This window comes from Marmota flaviventris, chromosome 2 (genome assembly GCF_047511675.1).
Source record: "Marmota flaviventris isolate mMarFla1 chromosome 2, mMarFla1.hap1, whole genome shotgun sequence".
Classification (NCBI taxonomy): Eukaryota; Metazoa; Chordata; class Mammalia; order Rodentia; family Sciuridae; genus Marmota; species Marmota flaviventris.
The window spans coordinates 101563336-101583065 of record NC_092499.1 but is presented as its reverse complement, the minus strand read 5'-3'; the positions used below and the strand labels follow the sequence as shown (position 1 = coordinate 101583065).

At 33.7% G+C, this 19730-nt stretch overlaps 1 protein-coding gene across 2 annotated transcripts in view; it reads right to left on the bottom strand.

The window, feature by feature from the left end:
• Unc13c (unc-13 homolog C) overlaps window positions 1-19730 on the bottom strand; it is a 562417-nt gene that overhangs the window by 264805 nt on the left and 277882 nt on the right. For both annotated transcript variants that reach the window (XM_027925904.2, XM_071607322.1), the window contains one exon: window positions 18068-18196. In XM_027925904.2, coding sequence (XP_027781705.2) covers window positions 18068-18196 — 129 coding nt within the window. The remainder of the gene's footprint in view (window positions 1-18067; window positions 18197-19730) is intronic.

The window sequence follows — 19730 nt, the reverse complement described above, 5'->3', positions numbered from 1 at the left end:
CTTTAAAATTTCATATTAGCCTTTCAACCCAAGGTCTGAGATCACTGAGTAAGTTATATTTTAACTTGAATTCTACCTTCCTCATACTTCTCTCTTCTGATTACTTATACTTCTAAATTTGTAATTTACTAGGTACTTTCATGCATATCTCTTTCTGACTTTAGGACCCACTAATTCTGAAGTAGATAGGAAAGGTTTCATAATTATTCTAGAGATAGAAAACCGTGCTGAATTATTTCTTTGCCAATTTTTTTCAAATTAGTAAGAGATCCTCAAATTGAAATAAGTCTGTGGTTTTGATTTACACATAAATGCAAATCACTAGTACTATCTCCATATGAAGAATTCTTTGGTGAGGCAGAGAGGAAAATTCCTGGTATGGTATGGTTTGCCATATTGTCTACCCTGGATCCTAACTTCTGTATTATTTGATAAAGGATTTAAAAATATCAAGGATAGCAATTACCCCTTTTTTATTTTGGAAAAGAATTAAATCAAAAATTTTGTAACTTCTGTGAAGCTGGGAAATAGGAGCTTAAGCCTTAGAAAATAACACAGATTGCTAGGCCAAAATGGTCCTTAAGCAGATTTTTCATATACTATAAAAAGTTGCTCTTGAACAACTGAACTTTCAGTAGAAGTTTCTATATTTCTTTCTTATAGCTACTTAAAAGAAAAAAAATAAAGTATAGAAATGATAAAATTCTATTTAATGTAATACTTGCATAATATTGAATATCACTTGAAGAACTTACTAAAAATACAATTTCCTGGGACTCTTTATTAGATATCCTATTTTGTGGGGTCTAAAGTGTCTAAGAATTTGTGTTTCAAATACCTCAGTTTCACTAACAATAATATACTGAATATCTTAGTAAATAGTATTTTATGAAACTCTGAGAAATTCTCTAAGAATTGCTCCTGGATGCATGCCACTAAAAGAGCATAATGGCTCTGATCTCCATGTCCCCATGAAAATTAGCATTATCTAGTTTACTAATTTTTGCCAACTTGATGGATATAAACTAATAGCTTAAGGATGTTTTATGTATATTTTAAAACAAGTTTGATAGGGTGCGGGAGCATGGGAGGAATAGAAGAACTCTAGATAGGGCAGAGGGGTTGGAGGGGAAGGGAAGGGGTACAGGGTAATTAATGATGGTGCAATGTGATGATCATTACTATCCAAAGTACAGGTATGCTCTGGATATTAGGGCTCTATCTGAAGTGTGAGGAGTAAAGATTTGTTCCCAGGATGTAGGATCTCTATTTACCTCTCTTATTGTTTCTTTTGCTGAGAAAAAACTTTTTAGTTTGAGTAAGTCCCATTTGTTGATTCTAGTTATTAACTTTTGTGCTATGGGTGTCCTATTGAGGAATTTGGAGCCCGACCCCACAGTATGTAGCTCATAGCCAACTTTTTCTTCTATCAGACGGCGTGTCTCTGATTTGATATCAAGCTCCTTGATCCATTTTGAATTAACTTTTGTGCATGGCGAGAGAAAGGGATTCAGTTTCATTTTGTTGCATATGGATTTCCAGTTTTCCCAGCACCATTTGTTGAAGATGCTATCCTTCCTCCATTGCATGCTTTTAGCCCCTTTATCAAATATAAGATAGTTGTAGTTTTGTGGATTGGTTTCTGTGTCCTCTATTCTGTACCATTGGTCCACCCGCCTGTTTTGGTACAAGTACCATGCTGTTTTTGTTACTATTGCTCTGTAGTATAGTTTGAAGTCTGGTATCGCTATACCGCCTGATTCACACTTCCTGCTTAGCATTGTTTTTGCTATTCTGGGTCTTTTATTTTTCCATATGAATTTCATGATTGCTTTCTCTATTTCTACAAGATATGCCGTTGGGATTTTGATTGGCATTGCATTAAACCTATAGAGAACTTTTGGTAATATCGCCATTTTGATGATGTTAGTTCTGCCTATCCATGAACAGAAAGGGAGAGAGAAGGGAAATTGCATGGAAATGGAAGGAGACCCTCAGGGTTATACAAAATTACATACAAGAGGAAGTGAGGGGTAAGGGAAAAATAATACAAGGGGGAGAAATGAATGACAGTAGAGGGGGTAGAGAGAGAAGAGGGGAGGGGAGGGGAGGGGAGGGGGGATAGTAGAGGATAGGAAAGGCAGCAGAACACAACAGACACTAGTATGGCAATATGTAAATCAATGGATGTGTAACTGATGTGATTCTGCAATCTGTATATGGGGTAAAAATGGGAGTTCATAACCCACTTGAATCAAAGTGTGAAATATGATATATCAAGAACTATGTAATGTTTTGAACAACCAACAATAAAAATTTTAAAAAAAACAACAAAAAAAAAAACAAAGTACAGGTATGAAGACACGAACTGGTGTGAGTATACTATGTATACAACCAGAGATATGAAAAATTGTGCCCTATATATGTAAAAAGAATTGTAATGCATTCTGCTGTCATACATAAATTAAAAAATTTAAAAAAAACAAGTTTGAGAAACTTCTCATAAGATTGTCAGAATTTTTGGAGCTACCTCTTTTGTATATTGCCTGTTCATATCATATCCTTATTTTTCAAATAAAATCTCTGTGTTTTTCTGGTTGATACTTGAGTTTCTCAGTCCCTTGTCAGCTTTTGATGTGGCAAAGATTTATCACAATGTGTCATCTTCCTTTACTTTAGTCACATTTTATATTTATGAGAAATTCTCAAATTTTATTTAATCAAATGTGTCTATTTTTCTATTTAAAATTTATATTGTGACATTTTAAGAAATTTTATCTATTCCACATCAGAAAGCTATTATTCTATACTATCATTATAATTAATATTCACATTTGGCTCTTTACTTCACATTGTAAGTGGTGTTTGTAAGAATTCATTCAGTATTTTTCTTTTCCATATGGTGAGACAATTTTCCTAACGTTGTATACTAAACATTTTCCTAATGTTATATACTGAATTATGTACAACATTTTATACTGAACAGTCTGTTCTTTTCTCTAGTAATATGTATGACATGATTTCTGGTGTAAAGAAAACCTGTTCTCTTATAGTTGTTAAATGAGATTGCTTCTTTTGTGGAAAAAAAAAAAGCTTGCTTTTGTACATTTTATAGATTTCTTAAAAGAATGCATTTAAACTTTATTAAATGTTAATGACAGCTATGTTTTTTGTAAAAAATAATCTTACCCAAATTCTATTGCTACTTTGTTGATTTTTAAAGGTAATATGTGGAAATTCTTGCATGTAGTGAGCATTCTTAAAAGTTAGGTTCTTTATTTTTTATTATCATGTACCAATCAATTATATATATCCAAGGAGTTCATTGAGATATTTCCATACATGTATACAGTGTGCACTGACTGATCAAAGGCAACCTCTTGTTTTTGAAAACCCCCATATCCTTTCCAATCTCTAATAATTTCTATTCTACTTTTAGTTAGACTTGTTTTAGTTTCCACATATGAGGGAGAACTTGTGATGTTTCTCTTTTGGTGTCTGGCTTATTTCATTAATATAATGTCCTCAATTTCCAGCCATTTTGCTGCTAATGACAGGATTTCATTTTGGAAGCTGAATAATATTCCATTATATTATATGTGCATATATACACATTTTCCTAATTCACACAAGTGTTGATAGGCACTTTGGCTGAATCCATATTTTTGGAGTTGTGAACACTGCCACAATAAACATGGGCATGCAGATATCTCTTTATTATGCTTATTTAATTTGTTTTGGACATAAACCTAGAAGTGGGATAGCTGGATCATATGGTACATTTATTTTTAGATGAAAATCAAAGCTACAATGAAATACCATCTCTCCTTAGTTATAATGCCTATTGCCAAATATAAAAAAAGTAAAATAAAATAAAATGACAAATGTTGGCCGGAAATGTGTGGAAATAGGAACTCCTATATTTGTGAGAATGTAAATTAGTATAGCCATTACAGAGAAAAGCATAGAGGGGGCTTTTCAAATTTTTGTTTTTGTTTCCTTTACTTTTGGAGTCCTATCTAGAACATTATTACTTATGGTCAATGTCTTGAGGTGTGACCCTGTGTTTTGTTTGATTAGTTTCAGAGTTTCAAGTCTAGGTCTTTGAGTTGATTTTTATGCAGGATGAAAGACAGTCCTCAAATTTCATTTGTTTGAATGTGGATACCTAGTTTTCCCATCATCTTTTGATTGAAGAGGCTGTTCTTTCTCCAAAATGTTTCTGGAGCCTTTTCCTTGAATCAATTAGCTATAGATATATGGGTGTATTTCTGGAATCTATCATGTTTCATAGGTGTCTGTGTCTGTTTTTATGCCAATATCATGTTTTGGTTCCTGTCGCTGGGTAATGTTTGTAAAGCAGGCATCATGATACTTAAAATTTTGTTGTTTTCTCAAGATTATTTTGGCTATTCAGGTTGTTTATTGCTTCCATATGAATTTTAGGATTTTTTTTCTAGTTCTGTGAAGAAAGTCTTCAGTCTTTTAATAGGGATTGCACCGAATCTGTAGATTGCTTTGAGTAGTATGGGTGTTTTAACAATATTAAATCTTCCTATCCATAAACATGGGAAGACTTTCTACTTGTGTATGTATGTCTTCAGTACCTTTCATGTGTTTTGTCATTGTCATTAGAGAAGTCTTTCATTTCCTTGCTTAAGTTTGTTCTTTTATCAATACCTGCTGTGAATGGCATTGTTTTGATGATTTTTTTCAACAAATTCTTTATTAGTGTAAAAGCTACTGATTAGTGTAAAAGCTACTGATTATGTTGATTTTGTATCCTGCTACTTTACTAAATTAATTAATCAAATCTCAATCTTTTTGTGTAGTCTTCACATTTTTCTTTATACAGAATCACAGTATCTGCAATGAGAGATAGTTTGACACCCTTCCTTTCTATTTGTATGCCTTTCATTTCTTCCTTTTGCCGAACTGCTGTGGTTAAAACGTCTAGATCTATACTAAATAAGAACAGTGCAAATGGATACCTTGGTCTTCTTTTTAATCATAGAGGAAATACTTGAGCTCTATGCTGTGGATTTGTCCTTTTACAATCTTTACTATGTGGAGATATATTTCTTCATTATCTATTTGTTCATTTATAAAGGGATGTTGAATATTATCAAATGCATTTTATGCATCTATTAGATGGTCAAAATATTTTTATCCTTTAGTTTATTGATGTGATCCATTACATTTATTGATTTGTATATGTTGGTTTACCATTGCATCTCTGGGACAAACCAAATTTACCATAATGAGTAATCATTTTGATGTTCATTGAATTTGATTTGATAGTATTTCCTTGGGATTTCTTTTTTTTTTTTTTTAATCTAGGTTCATCTGCAATATTGGTCTATACTGTGTGTGTGTGTGTGTGTGTGTGTGTGTTCCTGTCCAGTTTGGATAACAAGGTACTATTGGTCATGTATATTGAGTTTGGAAGAGTTCATGTCAATTTGTAGTAGTTTGAGAAGAATTTTTAGTTCTTTCAAATTTTTGTAGAATTCAGTGGTGTTGCATTTCAGTCCTGTGTTTACATTTCTTGGGAGATCTTTTATTACTGATATTCTTACTACTCATTGTTTGTATAGTCAGGTTTGTATATGCTTAAGGTTCAATTTGGTAGTTAATATGTGTCCAAAAATTTGTCCACATACATCTTCTAGAGTTTTAAGTTTGCTAGCATATAGTTTTTTGAATATATTGCCTAATGAGTCTTTGTATTTCTGTGATGTCAGTTGCTTTATCTACTTTTTCATCTCTGATTTTATTTGAGTCTTTTCTTTTTCTTCATTAATATATATAAAGTTTTTTTTTGCTTAACTTTTAAAAAAACAAACTCTTTGTTTTATTGATTTTTTTTGGGGGGGTGGCGTGCATATCAAAGATTGAGCTTAGGAGCACTCAACCACTAAGCCACATCCCCAGCCCTATTTTGTATTTTATTTAGAGAAAGGGTCTCACAGAGTTGCTTAGGACCTTGATAAGTTGCTCAGGCTGACTTTGAACTTGGAACTCTCCTGCTTCAGTCTCCTGAGCTTCTGGGATTACGGGTGTGTGCCACTGCGCCTGGCATATTTTATTGATATTGTATATTGCCGTTTTAGTCTCCATTTCATTTATTTCTGCTCTAAACTTTGTCATTTCCTTCCATCTATTAATTTTAGGTTTAGTTTGTTTTTGCTTTTCTAAATCCTTGTGATACATTGGTATGTTGTTTCTTTGAAATTTTTTTACTTTTTCTTTTTGACATATGTAATCACTGCTGTAAATTTCCCTCTACTTATGTTATATCCCATGTATTTTGGTATGTTGTTTTCATAGTCACATGTTTTTACAACTTTTTAAAATTTATCCTTTGATTTCTCAAGAACCCATTATTTCTTCAAAAGTGTTGTTCAGTCTTCATGTATTTGTATGAAATCTAAATTTTTTGTTGTTGCCAACCTTCAGTTTTAAACCTTTGTGATCAGAAAAAGTAAAAGTATGATTTCAATTTTTTAATCTTATTCAGACTTTTTTTCTGACTTGATATATAATCTATCCTAGAAAATGCTACATGTGCTGATAAGAAGAATATGTATTCTGTAGTTTTTGGATAAAATGTTCTATAAATATCTATCAGGTTCAATTGACCCATAGCATAACTCAGTTCTGATGTCAAGTGTTGAGGTTTTTGTCTGGATGATCTATTGATGAAAATGAAAAGTTGCAGTATTCAATTATTTCTCTCTTTAAGTCTAATATTATATGTTTTATAAAATTGGATGTGCTGAGATTAGTTGCTTATAAATTTACAATAGTTGTATCTTATTATTTAATTGATCCCTTGATAATTATTTAGTGACCTTCTTCGTCTCTTACAGCTTTTGTTTTAGTGACTCCTGTTAGATGTAAGTATGGCCACTCCTGTTCACTTTAGGTTTCCATTTTCCATTTGCTTGGAATATCATTTTCCACCCTTTCACTTTCAGTTTATTCATCTTTACTGATTAAGTGAGTTTCTTGTAGGCAGTGTATCAAATCTTGTTTCTTTATCCATTCACTCTGTATATTTTAATTGGAGAACTTAGTCCATTTACATTCAAGGCTATTATTGATTGGTAAGGACCTATCCTTTCCATTTTATTGATTTTCTTGTTTTCAATATTCATTGATCTTTTCTTCTTCTCTACCACATGCTTTCATAATGGTAGTTATCTTTCTTTCACTTCTGAACATAGAACTCCTTTATACATCTTTTGTAAGGCTGCATACTGGTCACACATTCCTTCAGTTTTTGCTTGTCTGGGAAGGATTTCATTTTTCCTCATTTCTAAAGGATAGTTTTTCTGGATATAGTATTCTTGGCTAGTCATTATTTTCATTCAGGGCATGGATTGAGTCATTGCATTTCCTTCTTGTCTATAGGTTAACTTATAAGGAATCTTTATATTAGTCTAATGAGGATACCCTTAAACATGACCTGATGCTTTTCTTTTGCAGTTTTTAGAATTATGTGTCTTGTTCTTTGGACAGTTTGAATGTCCATATTATATATGTCATGGTGAAAATCCTTTCTGATCATGTCTATTTGGAGTCACAGAGACTCCTGGACATGGATGGCCACCTGTTTCCCAAGATTGGTTGAATTTTCTGATATTTTATTGAATAGGTTTTCCAAGTCTTTATCTTCCTTCCTTTTCAACTTCAGGAATTATGTGGATATTTTGTTCATTTAATGATGTTTCAATGGCCTTGAATTTTCTCATTCTTTCTTTATTTCTTTTTGTCTGACTGGAACATTTCAAAAGATCTGCATTCAAGTTTAGATATTCTTTATTCTGTCGTTGAGTCTGTTTTTTAGGCTTTCAACTGTGTTTTTCTATTGACTCATTGACCTCTTCCTTTCTAAAATTTGTTTCATTCTTTTTCAGATTTGCTTTTTGCTGAATTTCTCATTCATATTCTATATTGTATCCTAGTTACATTTAACAGCCATTCTATCCACAATAATTGCTGTAGGATCTGTTGCTAGAGAGTTCCTATTGTTCTTTTGGAGACATCATATTACCTTGTGTTTCGTATTTCTTGTGCTCCTACATTGAGATTTGCACATATGGTAGACCATTAGTCTTTACCAATTTTATACAATAGCTTTCTTAGTGGCGTTTTTCCAGAAGACATATCCTGGGGTCCTGGTTTGTTATGCAATGTTGACTTCATTTCTAACTGTGCACAATAATGAAGTCTCCTTGTAGATTTTTTTTTGGTGTGAATAATGAATTTGGGTAAAATTACTATAGCATAACTGCAGCAATCCAGTGTCTCTGCAAGCTGTGGAAGAATGGAGACATTCTAGCAGTTCAGGCAGGTATAGCACAGACAGTAGTGGGTGTGTGGTACCACAGTGTAGCTATTCCTACTATGTGAGTGGTGCTCTCTATTGGTTGGTAGGGTTTTTCTCAGGCACTGTTGATGCTAGTTCTGCTACTAGCAAATGTTTCTGGCATTGGCAGCCCCAGCAGTGGTGAGGGCCTTAAGTACTTGCCCTATGATTAGTCAGTGGTTCACGTCCAGACACTGCACAGGAAGAGGTGGTAAAGGAATCACAGCACCCCTTCTGTGGCACTCAGACCAATCCTGTTAGAGCTACTTGGTTAAAACGGTATGGGGCTACATTCGGTGGGGTCGGGCTCCAAATTCCTCAATAGGACACCCATAGCACAAAAGTTAATAACTAGAATCAACAAATGGGACTTACTCAAACTAAAAAGTTTTTTCTCAGCAAAAGAAACAATAAGAGAGGTAAATAGGGAGCCTACACCCTGGGAACAAATCTTTACTCCTCACACTTCAGATAGAGCCCTAATATCCAGAGTATACAAAGAACTCAACAAATTAGACAATAAGAGAACAAACAACCCAATCAACAAATGGGCTAAGGACCTGAACAGACACTTCTCAGAGGAGGACATACAGTCAATCAACAAGTACATGAAAAAATGCTCACCATCTCTAGCTGTCAGAGAAATGCAAATCAAAACCACCCTAAGATACCATCTCACTCCAGTAAGATTGGCAGCCATTAGGAAGTCAAACAACAACAAGTGCTGGCGAGGATGTGGGGAAAAGGGTACACTTGTACATTGCTGGTGGGACTGCAGATTGGTGCAGCCAATTTGGAAAGCAGTATGGAGATTTCTTGGAAAGCTGGGAATGGAGCCACCATTTGACCCAGCTATTCCCCTTCTTGGTCTATTCCCTAAAGACCTAAAAAGAGCATGCTACAGGGACACTGCTACATCGATGTTCATAGCAGCACAATTCACAATAGCAAGACTGTGGAACCAACCTAGATGCCCTTCAATAGACGAATGGATAAAAAAAATGTGGCATTTATACACAATGGAGTATTACTCTGCATTAAAAAATGACAAAATCATAGAATTTACAGGGAAATGGATGGCATTAGAGCAGATTATGCTAAGTGAAGCTAGCCAATCCCTAAAAAACAAATGCCAAATGTCTTCTTGATATAAGGAGAGTAACTAAGATCAGAGTAGGGACGAAGAGCAGGAGAAGAAGATTAACATTTAACAGGGATGAGAGGTGGGAGGGAAAGGGAGAGAGAAGGGAAATTGCATGGAAATAGAAGGAGACCCTCAGGGTTATACAGTGGAGGGGGTAGAGAGAGAGGAGGGGAGGGGAGGGGAGAGGTGGGGAGGGGGGAGGGGGGAGGATGGGAAAGGCAGCGGAGCACAACAGACACTAGTATGGCAATATGTAAATCAATGGATGTGTAACTGATGTGATTCTGCAATCTGTGTATGGGGTGAAGGTGGGAGTTCATAACCCACTTGAATCAAAGTGTGGAATATGGTATGTCAAGAAATTTGTAATGTTTTGAACAACCAACAATAAAAAATTAAAAAAAAAAAAAAAAAAAAAACGGTATGGGGCATGGCAGTAGCAGGAACTGTGTAGGTGGGGTAGTGGGATCTCTAGTGGTTCTTTCTTTTGCTCTGGTGGCAATGCATGCCCACAGCAGTAGTATGGCTTGTTATGGGCCAAGTATCTCTCAGATCCCCATTGGCTATGTGCCCTGGGTTTAGGGTGACAGCTAGAGGCAAGGCTTCCCCTGGCATTTCTTTGACTACAGTTTATGCCCAAGAGTGACATTTTTTTTAATTATAAAGAATGATCAAATTTTATTATTTTTTATTCCTTCCACATTTTGGGCAAAAAAATACATACTGTTTCTTCCATAGTTGACTGCAATGGTGAATTATATTGAAAAATGTTTTTCTAATGCTGAAACATCCTTGTATTTATGGGATAAAATTATTTGACAAGAGTATATTGTCAAGTATATTATTTTATTTTATTTGAATATTTTTCATCAACATTTAGTAACAAAGTTATTTTATAAAATTTTTTCATTTATGTCATTGACAATTTTAGAACAAAAATTGCACTGATTTCACTGGCACAATGTGTTCACTATGTAATTGATTCTTTTAGAATTTATTAAGGTTTTATTTGTGGCTTGATTTACTGATTTAAATGGTAAGAAAAATTAAAAATATGTCCTAGTGGAAACAATTTGTGGGCTTTGAATTTTCATATTTCTTTCTTTTTCACAACATATGAGATATGGCAATACCCAATCATTTGGGGCAATTTCTTTTTGAAATATTTTATATTTAAGAAGAAATTTCCCATTCATAAAACCTTTTTTTCAATACATTTTAAAAAGATCTAATTATAAAATCAAATTAACTCTAAAATGTGTTTACAATTACTCATATCTAGTTCCTAAACAATAATAATATGAAGTCATGGAAATGTACTTGCCTTTCAGGAAGAACATCATTCCCTAATTAATCTAACGACTACACAAAGAAGTAAATTTTTGGGGAAAATGTCTAGGGAAAGAGGGAACTTTTGTAGCCAGTTTTCAAATGATTACTATTTAATCTTTTATGTTAAGAATTACATAGGTAGATTTTTCTTTTTCTGTTTATTTCATGGGCATGTTTTATTTAACTTTCATTTTATTACCAAATTCTTTAGACTTTGACTAGAACAACAAAAGCACCAAAAATCAAAATGTAGAAATAAAAGATCAATAGGTAAACCCACGTTTTTGGTTTAGGTAACTAAAGCGTCAGGACATGGCTCAGTGGTAGAGCAAGTATATGGCATACATGAGGCTCAGGACCAGAAAATTGAAAAAAAAAATCTACAAACCAGATTTTCTAAAATTTTGCATATTTAAATTTATGTAAATTGCCAGTTTAAAATATTCTGAGTATTTTCTTTTTTTCAAGAAATTTTCATAAAATACACAAAATTTATATAGTGGTATACATATCACAAGCTAAATAGTACAAAGAAATGTTTTTGAAGAGAAGTTCCATTAAGTAAACATTTACTGATTTCTGCTACTCTCTGAGGCACAGTGTTTGAACCATGAGTTCAATAAAAAGACACATGGAATTCTGTCCTCACTAACATGAATGTTTACTGTGAGAATCAGATAGTAAAATGTAGAGGCTGCTCTTGTTCATATGATATAGAATGGCTCAAAATCAAGTACACATTCTTCCAGTAGAGAGGGAAAATCAGAGGAAAGGAGGACATTCTCCTGTCCTTAGAGAAAATATTGGAGTTTATGCTCATCACTTCTCCACACAGAAATCCATTACACATTTATTCATGAAAAATTTCAACTGATGTCAAAATTGAGGTTTGTTTTTACTATAGACAGCTATAACAAATATTATGGTTTGACATATCAGATAAGAAATAAAAAAGCAGCTGGGCATGGTGGTACATGCCTGTAATCCCAGTGGCTTCAGGAGGCTGAAGTAGGAGGATTGCAAGTTCAAAGCCAGTCTCAGCAACTTAGACCCTGACTCAAAAGAAAAAATAAAAAGTACTGGGGATGTGGCTCAGTGGTTAAGCACCCCTGGTTTCAATCCTTGGTACAAAATAAAAATTAAATAAATAAACAAAAATATTTTAAAAATTAATAAATTATACCTATATGTATTAGCCTAAATAGCCATCACACTCAAAAAGTTACACTAAACTTTAAAAATTATAAAGAAATCCATACAAATAATGACATCTGAACATTCTGGTTCTGGAATTAATATACACCACCATTCCACTATGCCACTATACTGCCTAGTTCTATTGGCAGTATATCACAGTTTGATGATGATAAAGACTATATCACAAATGGATAATATACATGTATAATAAATGTACACAAAGATGAATCATAAAGCTAAAATCAAATTTATAGTAGAGATTTCTTCTGAGGTAAGAGTTGAAGGGATAGGATTTGGAAGGAAACAGAGACGAAAGAGACTAAGTTTGTCTACGTAATTGTTCACAGACACACACACACACACACACAGAGTTTAATAGTGTAATAAATTTGTTCTTACTGATTTTAACATTTGTGTCTCTCTGTTAGGTAAAACATTTTCCTCTGTATTCTTACATTCATGCCACCTATAACAAAATAGTCGTTTAGGGAAGTGAGTCTCAAAAGAAATTATCACTGGAACGTCAAGTACTCTGATTATTTTTTGTTTGATATTTAGCCAAATCTTTCAACCAAATTAAAAATCAGGTGAAGGAAAAAATGTCCCTAGATGTACTTTAAAATTAAAAGTGTAGATAAGTTTTAGTAAAAACATACTTCAGTACAATTTCTGTATGCATTCAAAGAACCACATAAATTTAACAAAACATTGGAAATTAATAGATCAATATTTTTAGACAAAAAGAGGGTATTGGTTTCTGATGTCTTCCTTTGGTTTAGCTGGGCATAAACAGGTTTCCAGGACAGGATGGGGGAGTGGGGAAAGCAGAGATCAGTCAACAAACCTTTTCTTTGGTCTATAAAATAAGTTCTTTCATCAACTGATTTCCATGGAGCTGAGTTGCTGCTGTGACAATGAGCTTAGCACCATTGTCTTAGATGTGCATTAAAAAAAATGTTCTACATCCTCTGCATTCCACAGCTGAGGGTCTCCTTACACAGATTCTTAGTAAAATAGATGTGTTCCACTTGGTGGTAATCACTGTTTAGCTTATTCAACTAATTTCTTTTGCTCATGTTTCATGTTCCTAAAGCAGCCTTCAAATTACAGGTTTTCTTTTCATATAAATGTTCTTCTGGGAGAGGATAAGCTGAAACATTTTCAATTCTGTTTGAAATGTCCATTACTCTTATTTTATTTATTTATTTATTTATTTATTTATTTTTTACTTATATACAAACAGAGATATGGAAAATTGTGGTATATATGTGTATTAAGAATTGTAATGCAAAAAAAAAAGTACATGTATAATGGCATAATTTGGCGTGAACATATTCTTATTTCTTTAAAGCATTTATCATTTGTTCCTTGAGGCATCCTCAGAACCTACAACCAGTGCCTGGCATAAAACAGGGCTGAATGTATGTTGGCTGATTGAATACTAAACTAGTTTATATCCTGGTCTCTCACATCTCTTTGTGCAGAAGACCAATTGCCTTTGTTCATGTTGACACACTGAGTTCTCAGTTATGCTAAACTGAAGGACAAACATGAAGCCACACAGTTCAGCCAGAGTGTGTGCCATCTATCCAGAATGCAGTCAGCCTGTGGAGACCACATTGATACCTCACTCTTCTGACTGCAACTATTTCAACTTTTTTTTATTAAGTATGTTTCACTTTTTTATTTCAAGCATTTTATTTTTTCATGGTTCTTCAAAATCCCTTTGTAGAGAGAAAGTAGGCTTTACATTTAAATAATCAGAATTGTACTGTATCTAATAGCCCTGGAATTCTTAATTTTTGGTTACAGGCTGTGTACCATCTAGAGAGAATACAGATCAAGAGAAGTAGTATGAATATAAAATACATGTGCTAATGAAGAAACTGAGCCATGAAAAGATTAAACAGCTCATCCAAGCCTCACAACTAAGCAGTAGTGCTGAGATTTGAACTCAGGGGTTTTGATATTATAGATCATGTTCTTGATCAAAGATTTTTTTCTCTCTAAAGGAGACTATAAATAATTAAGTAAGGTAATACTGCTTTTATTTTTTTTAGATTATTACTTTATCAACCTACCACTGTACACTGGGGATAAAAAGAGGGAACACTCCATCTAATGAAGAAGATAGGTGACATGAATATCACATATGTGGCTAATTCAGCAGGTATGTACATGAATAGTGACCTGCCATAGTGTTATGAGAACAGAAATCAGAAATACCTCATCTAGCTAGGAGAGGTTGCAAAGGTCAGATGCTTTGGAGTTAGCTATAAGAAGGGCCATATGGGAAAGTGAGGTACTTTTTAGGCAGATAAATATAATGCAGGCAAAGACATTATAGAGTGTGGAGTGCTGAAGCAAAGAGTATAAGGTGGAAATGATGTAAAAAGTAAGGAAAGATGGTCAGGGCTGAAACATTGCAGATCACTTTGATAATGGCAGAGCTGGACTTAATCTCATGAGTGAATGAGGAACCAGTCAAGTGTTTTAAATAGGAGTCACATAATGATACTCTGAGTGGCAGGTTAGAAATGTATTTGAAGGGTTTATTCATTGAAATAAGCCAGTTTGTGCCATGGTAACAAATAAATCTCTAAATATCAGTGACTTGATGAAATACAGGATTATGTTTTAAACATCTAAAGTCTGAAGCTGACTATGCAACCCTTCTCCATCTGGTAGCTAATCCTTCTGGAATATGTTTCCTTCTGTGTTATTCCAGCTGAAGAGAGAGTCAGAGGATACTGCAGGATAGTTTAACAGTTTGGGACTAGAAGTAGCTTTCATCAGTTCTTCTCACTTCTCACTGCCCAGTACCTTGCCACATGTCCCAGGGTCACCACTACAGGAGGCATCAGGCAAGCATGAAGCATCCGCCACAGAAAAGGGCACTTCTTTCAGTCTTGTTTATAAAGGATGTATACACCAATAACTACTTATGCATTGTTTGAACAAATCATTATTTATTCATTTTTCAATCTTTCAACAAACAGTTTTTGAGCACCTACAAAGCACTGTCATAAATGTGGTCATGAGTACCAGGGGTACAGCACTATACCAAAATTCCCTATGGGAAAATTCTCCATTAGCTTGTTAGTCACTGGTGATAAGTTCAAAAGGGAGGGATTTAGAGTAAGCAGGTAGACAGTGTAAATATGAACCACATCATGTAGTGGATTGTAGGCCATCATAAAAAAATTTGAATCTTATGTAAGTGAAAGGCACTTAGAGCAATCTATGAAGAATGACATGATTAATTCTTTTAAAGCATTACACCAGCTTCTCTATTGAGAACATAGGAAAGGTGGTAGGGTAAAAGGACTGAATTCTTTTTGAAGGTTACATAGTGAACAAGTGAGCAATGCTGGTGGCTTAGAGAAGGGTGGAACATGTAGCTGGTAAACAGGATCAGGTTCTGGATACATGTTGGTCAGATGTATCATCTGAGACAAAGAGATTTTGAGTTCCCAGGAGGATGGTGATGAGGTCAACTGAGGGGAGATGATTTTGGTCACTTGAATTATACCTAGATGGCTTCAGAAGGGCTCTGGGGAGTATCATTCTCATAAATTATTCAGATCCAATGGGGACTTCCTCTAGAATTTTCAATGATAACAATGTTTGTGGAAAAGTCTTTTCCTCAAATGTAAAACTTAGTTCTAAACATTCTCTACATTGAAAGATTTCATATAAAATCTACAGAACAATCTACCTAAAAACTATCCATAAAATTATATAAGCATATTTTTGAAGGTCAGTTTTTAAAATATTAAGCTATTTTAATTTATTTTTATATGATGCTGTTTATTTTTTGTAAAGGGCATGTTTGCTTTATAAGAACTGTCCATAAGAATTCCTTACAGAGAGAAACTGCTTTGTTAGTTTATTGTTATAATTATTTATGTAGTAGAAAGGCACTACTTTAGGTATACCAGTTGATTTAGACAGCTTGATTTAACCAGTCTGTGTGAAGTAAATGATAAGGAAGAGGTGAGAAAGATTCTTTCTTTGACCAAATTTTGTCTAGACTTTATGAGCTTTCTTTCAAATAGGCCTCAACTTTGGGGCTTCCATGTAGTTTCTTCATTATCAAATTTTAGCAATAATTATGCTAAATCTGGTTAGCCAGAATACCCTATTCTTCAATATTTTGATTACCCTCTAATATCTGATCAAATTTCCTTTCTCTATGCCCCCATAGGTGATATCTGATCACCATGGTCTATCTTCACCAAAAATTGTCAAATCCCTTTACATTTTAGTTATTTCCATCCAGCAATCCAAGCTTCCTCCAAAAACCTCCTGCCTCAGTTCCTGTTTGAATATAATAAGGACAGTGGTATTAAAAATGTAGAATAATTGAAAAAAAAACTTCCATGCACAGTGATGCATGCCTGTAATCCCAGAGATTCAGGATGCTGAGGGAGGAAGATCACAGTTCAAGGCCAGCCTTAGCAATTTAGCAAGATTCCTAGCAATTCAGTGAGACTCTGGCTGGGGATGTAGCTCATTGGTAAAGCCTCCCTGGGTTCAATGCTTAATATACCCTGCAAATAATAATAATAATAATAGGTAACATATAGTGAAGGGAAAAGAGAGAGGGGGGGGGGAGAGAGAGAGAGAGAGAGAAAGAGAGAGAGAGAGAAGGTAAGCCATTAGGATGCAAGCCACAGGGCAAGTAAAAGTGAGAGCTACTCTAATTTGTAAGAATCAAAGACAATCAAGTTTCTAGACTACAGAAAATTTTTCACAGTTGGTAATAAATTCTGAACAAGTATGTGGTTATATATTGCTTTGTTTATTTAAAGCCAGACCCCAGCTTTAATGGTTTTCTCTTATTAGGCAAAGTAATCAGTGATCCCAGAATGTTGCAATACTATATGAAATCTAACTTGAAACTCAGTTTGGAGGAGTCCCTCTTGCTTTCATCTACCCTTTGCTTTCTAGAAGTTGTCTTACTTAAGTAACCAGAAAATTTCACGGGTAATCACATGGTTTTCAATACACTGACAACTGTGTTCTTCAGAAAAGAAAGAAGGCATTAAACAAATTATGAAAAGCCAACCCCAAATGCCAGTTTTATAGAAATAAAACCAATATATTTTTAAAATTCCAGTGGGAAAAAAACCTCATAGAGGGAGAAATAATACATGAAATCCACATAACCTACAAAGAAGTACCCAGAATATATTTTAGAATTTTCTACAAGTTAATGGGTGAAAGACAAGTAAGTCAAAAGAAAAAAAAAAGCAAAATATTAGCAGGCAGTTCACAGAAAGTAAAATTCAAGTTCACTGAGCATGTATGAAAGGATGTTCAAACTCATGAGTATTACAACTATATTCATCTCTGAAAAATGAAGGCACAGATAGAATCTCAAAGAGGTACAAGTGAAATACTACTTATCATCTAATGTTCAGTGTCTTTAAGCAATCAAGAGAATAGAAAACATTACTAAGTGTTCACATTTGGTAATGTAGATGGAAATTACATGTCATGTTCACATTTGGTAATAGTAATTACATGTGTGCTTGATTTACCTTTTACTTTCTTTTGTATTTTTGAAATGTTTCTTAATAAGAAATTAGCATGATAGTTATTTTACTATCTTGTTCTATAAAACTTTTTCTACCTATCACTTTTATGAGATCAAATGATAAAGGAGGCAGTATAAGTTAGGGTAAGAACATAGGAACAGGATTTGGCAACCTAATATCCCAAATCTACCATTGACCTACAATGTGACCTTGAGAAATTCATTGAATTCTTCTTAAACTGCTTCCTCACCTGAAAAACCTGAACAATATCATCTGCCTTCACTACATAGTTATTGTGAGGAGTAAATTAGTTCATGTATGTAAAATGATGTATGTGAAGAAATAGGAAATTTTTAACCCTTCAGTTAATGTAAAATTAGATGAGCATACTTTCCCATCTACTATCAATCTAAATTTATTGAAACAGACATTAGAAACAGAAAAGTGGAGAAATTAAAGACACACATCTTTTCTTACCGGATCTATTAGCTGGCAATAGAGTTCATGGCAATTGTCGAAAATATATTTGTATGTAGAATCCAGGCATGCCCTGACACAGTCCTTCACTACTGTGCTGGCCTTTGGGGGGCTCTGAAGCTCCAGAACCTAATGAGAAAGTTATTTTTCTTAAAAAAGTAGACTATAATAATCCAATAAAACAACTTAAACAATACTCAACAAATGTTTTTATTGATTTATCTATGTTCAAGAAATATAGTCTTAGAAATGTTTTAAATGTATAAATATTCATTTTTACTTTCTGATGATAAAAACTCATTGCAAATGTTCCTTGTTATAAACATTCAAATAGTAATACTAAATGTAACCAGTAGCAACATCATTCATTTAATTATTTAAAAAATATTTGCCACTTATATATGACAGGCAATAGTGATACTACAATGAACAAAAGAAACAAAAATCCCTTTTGTCACTGACTTAAACTCCAATAGATAATACATAAAATAAGTAAGCAAAATAAATTATATGATAATGCAAACCAAAAATAAAGTAATGGAGATGGGATAGGATATGTTTCCATGAAACAGAATAAACATAGGGGACAGTGATACGAGAGGAAATGAGAGGAATAACAAGATGGTAATAGTAATGGGAAAAATCACATATAGACCATTGCATAAACCTAGCTTTGATTAAGGTAAGAAAGAATTGGACACTTAGAATATAAGAGCAAAGTGAACTAACCTAATTATCTTTTTGAAATTTCCTAATTTTATCACCACTTGATTAGTCTTATAAAAGATGCTTAAGGGATTGCTTCATTTAGAAGGGAAGAAAGATAACTACCATCATGAAAACACAAATATAACTCCCTAGATCAAATACAGAAAAGAGAAAGAAAATAATTGGCCAGGTGCATTGGCACACACCTGTAATACCAGTAGCATAGAAGCCTGAGGCAGGCGAATCACAAGTTCAAAGCCAGCCTCAGCAACAGTGAGGCACTAAGCAACTCAATGAGACCCTGTCTCTAAATAAAATACAAAATAGGGCTGGGGGTGTGGCTCAGTGGTTGAGTGCCTCTGTGTTCAATCCCTGGTAGCAAAATGAATGAATGAATGAATGAATAAATAAATCAGAAATTATCAAAGCAAAAAGTCAACTATACACCAGGAAAACAATAGAGAAAGAAAAAAATGAAAGCTAGTCAAAATAATTAGAAGAAAATTAATAAAAAGACTGGAGTAAATATTTACATATCAATAAAAATACCAAATAGAATGGGATTAACTCCCTCAATTAAAAGACTGTATTAATGGATTGACAAAAGAAACACACACACAAAGACCCAAGATGTGCTTCCTACAGGAAACTTACTTCACCAGAAAAGATACACAGACTAAAAGTGAAGGGATAGAAAATAATATCCCACATAAGTGGAAACCCCAAACAGGCAGAACTAGCTATTCTTACATCAGATAAAATGGGCATTGTGTCTAAAACTAGAAAAAGAGGCAAAGAAGGCTACTATATAATTATCCAGAGACCAATTCAACAAGAAGATATAATAATTGCAAATGCTCATATACTTGATATTGTAGCACCCAATTTTATAAAATAAATATTATTAGATCTAAAGGGAGAGATTGCTCTAATATAATAATAAGGGGGGACTTTA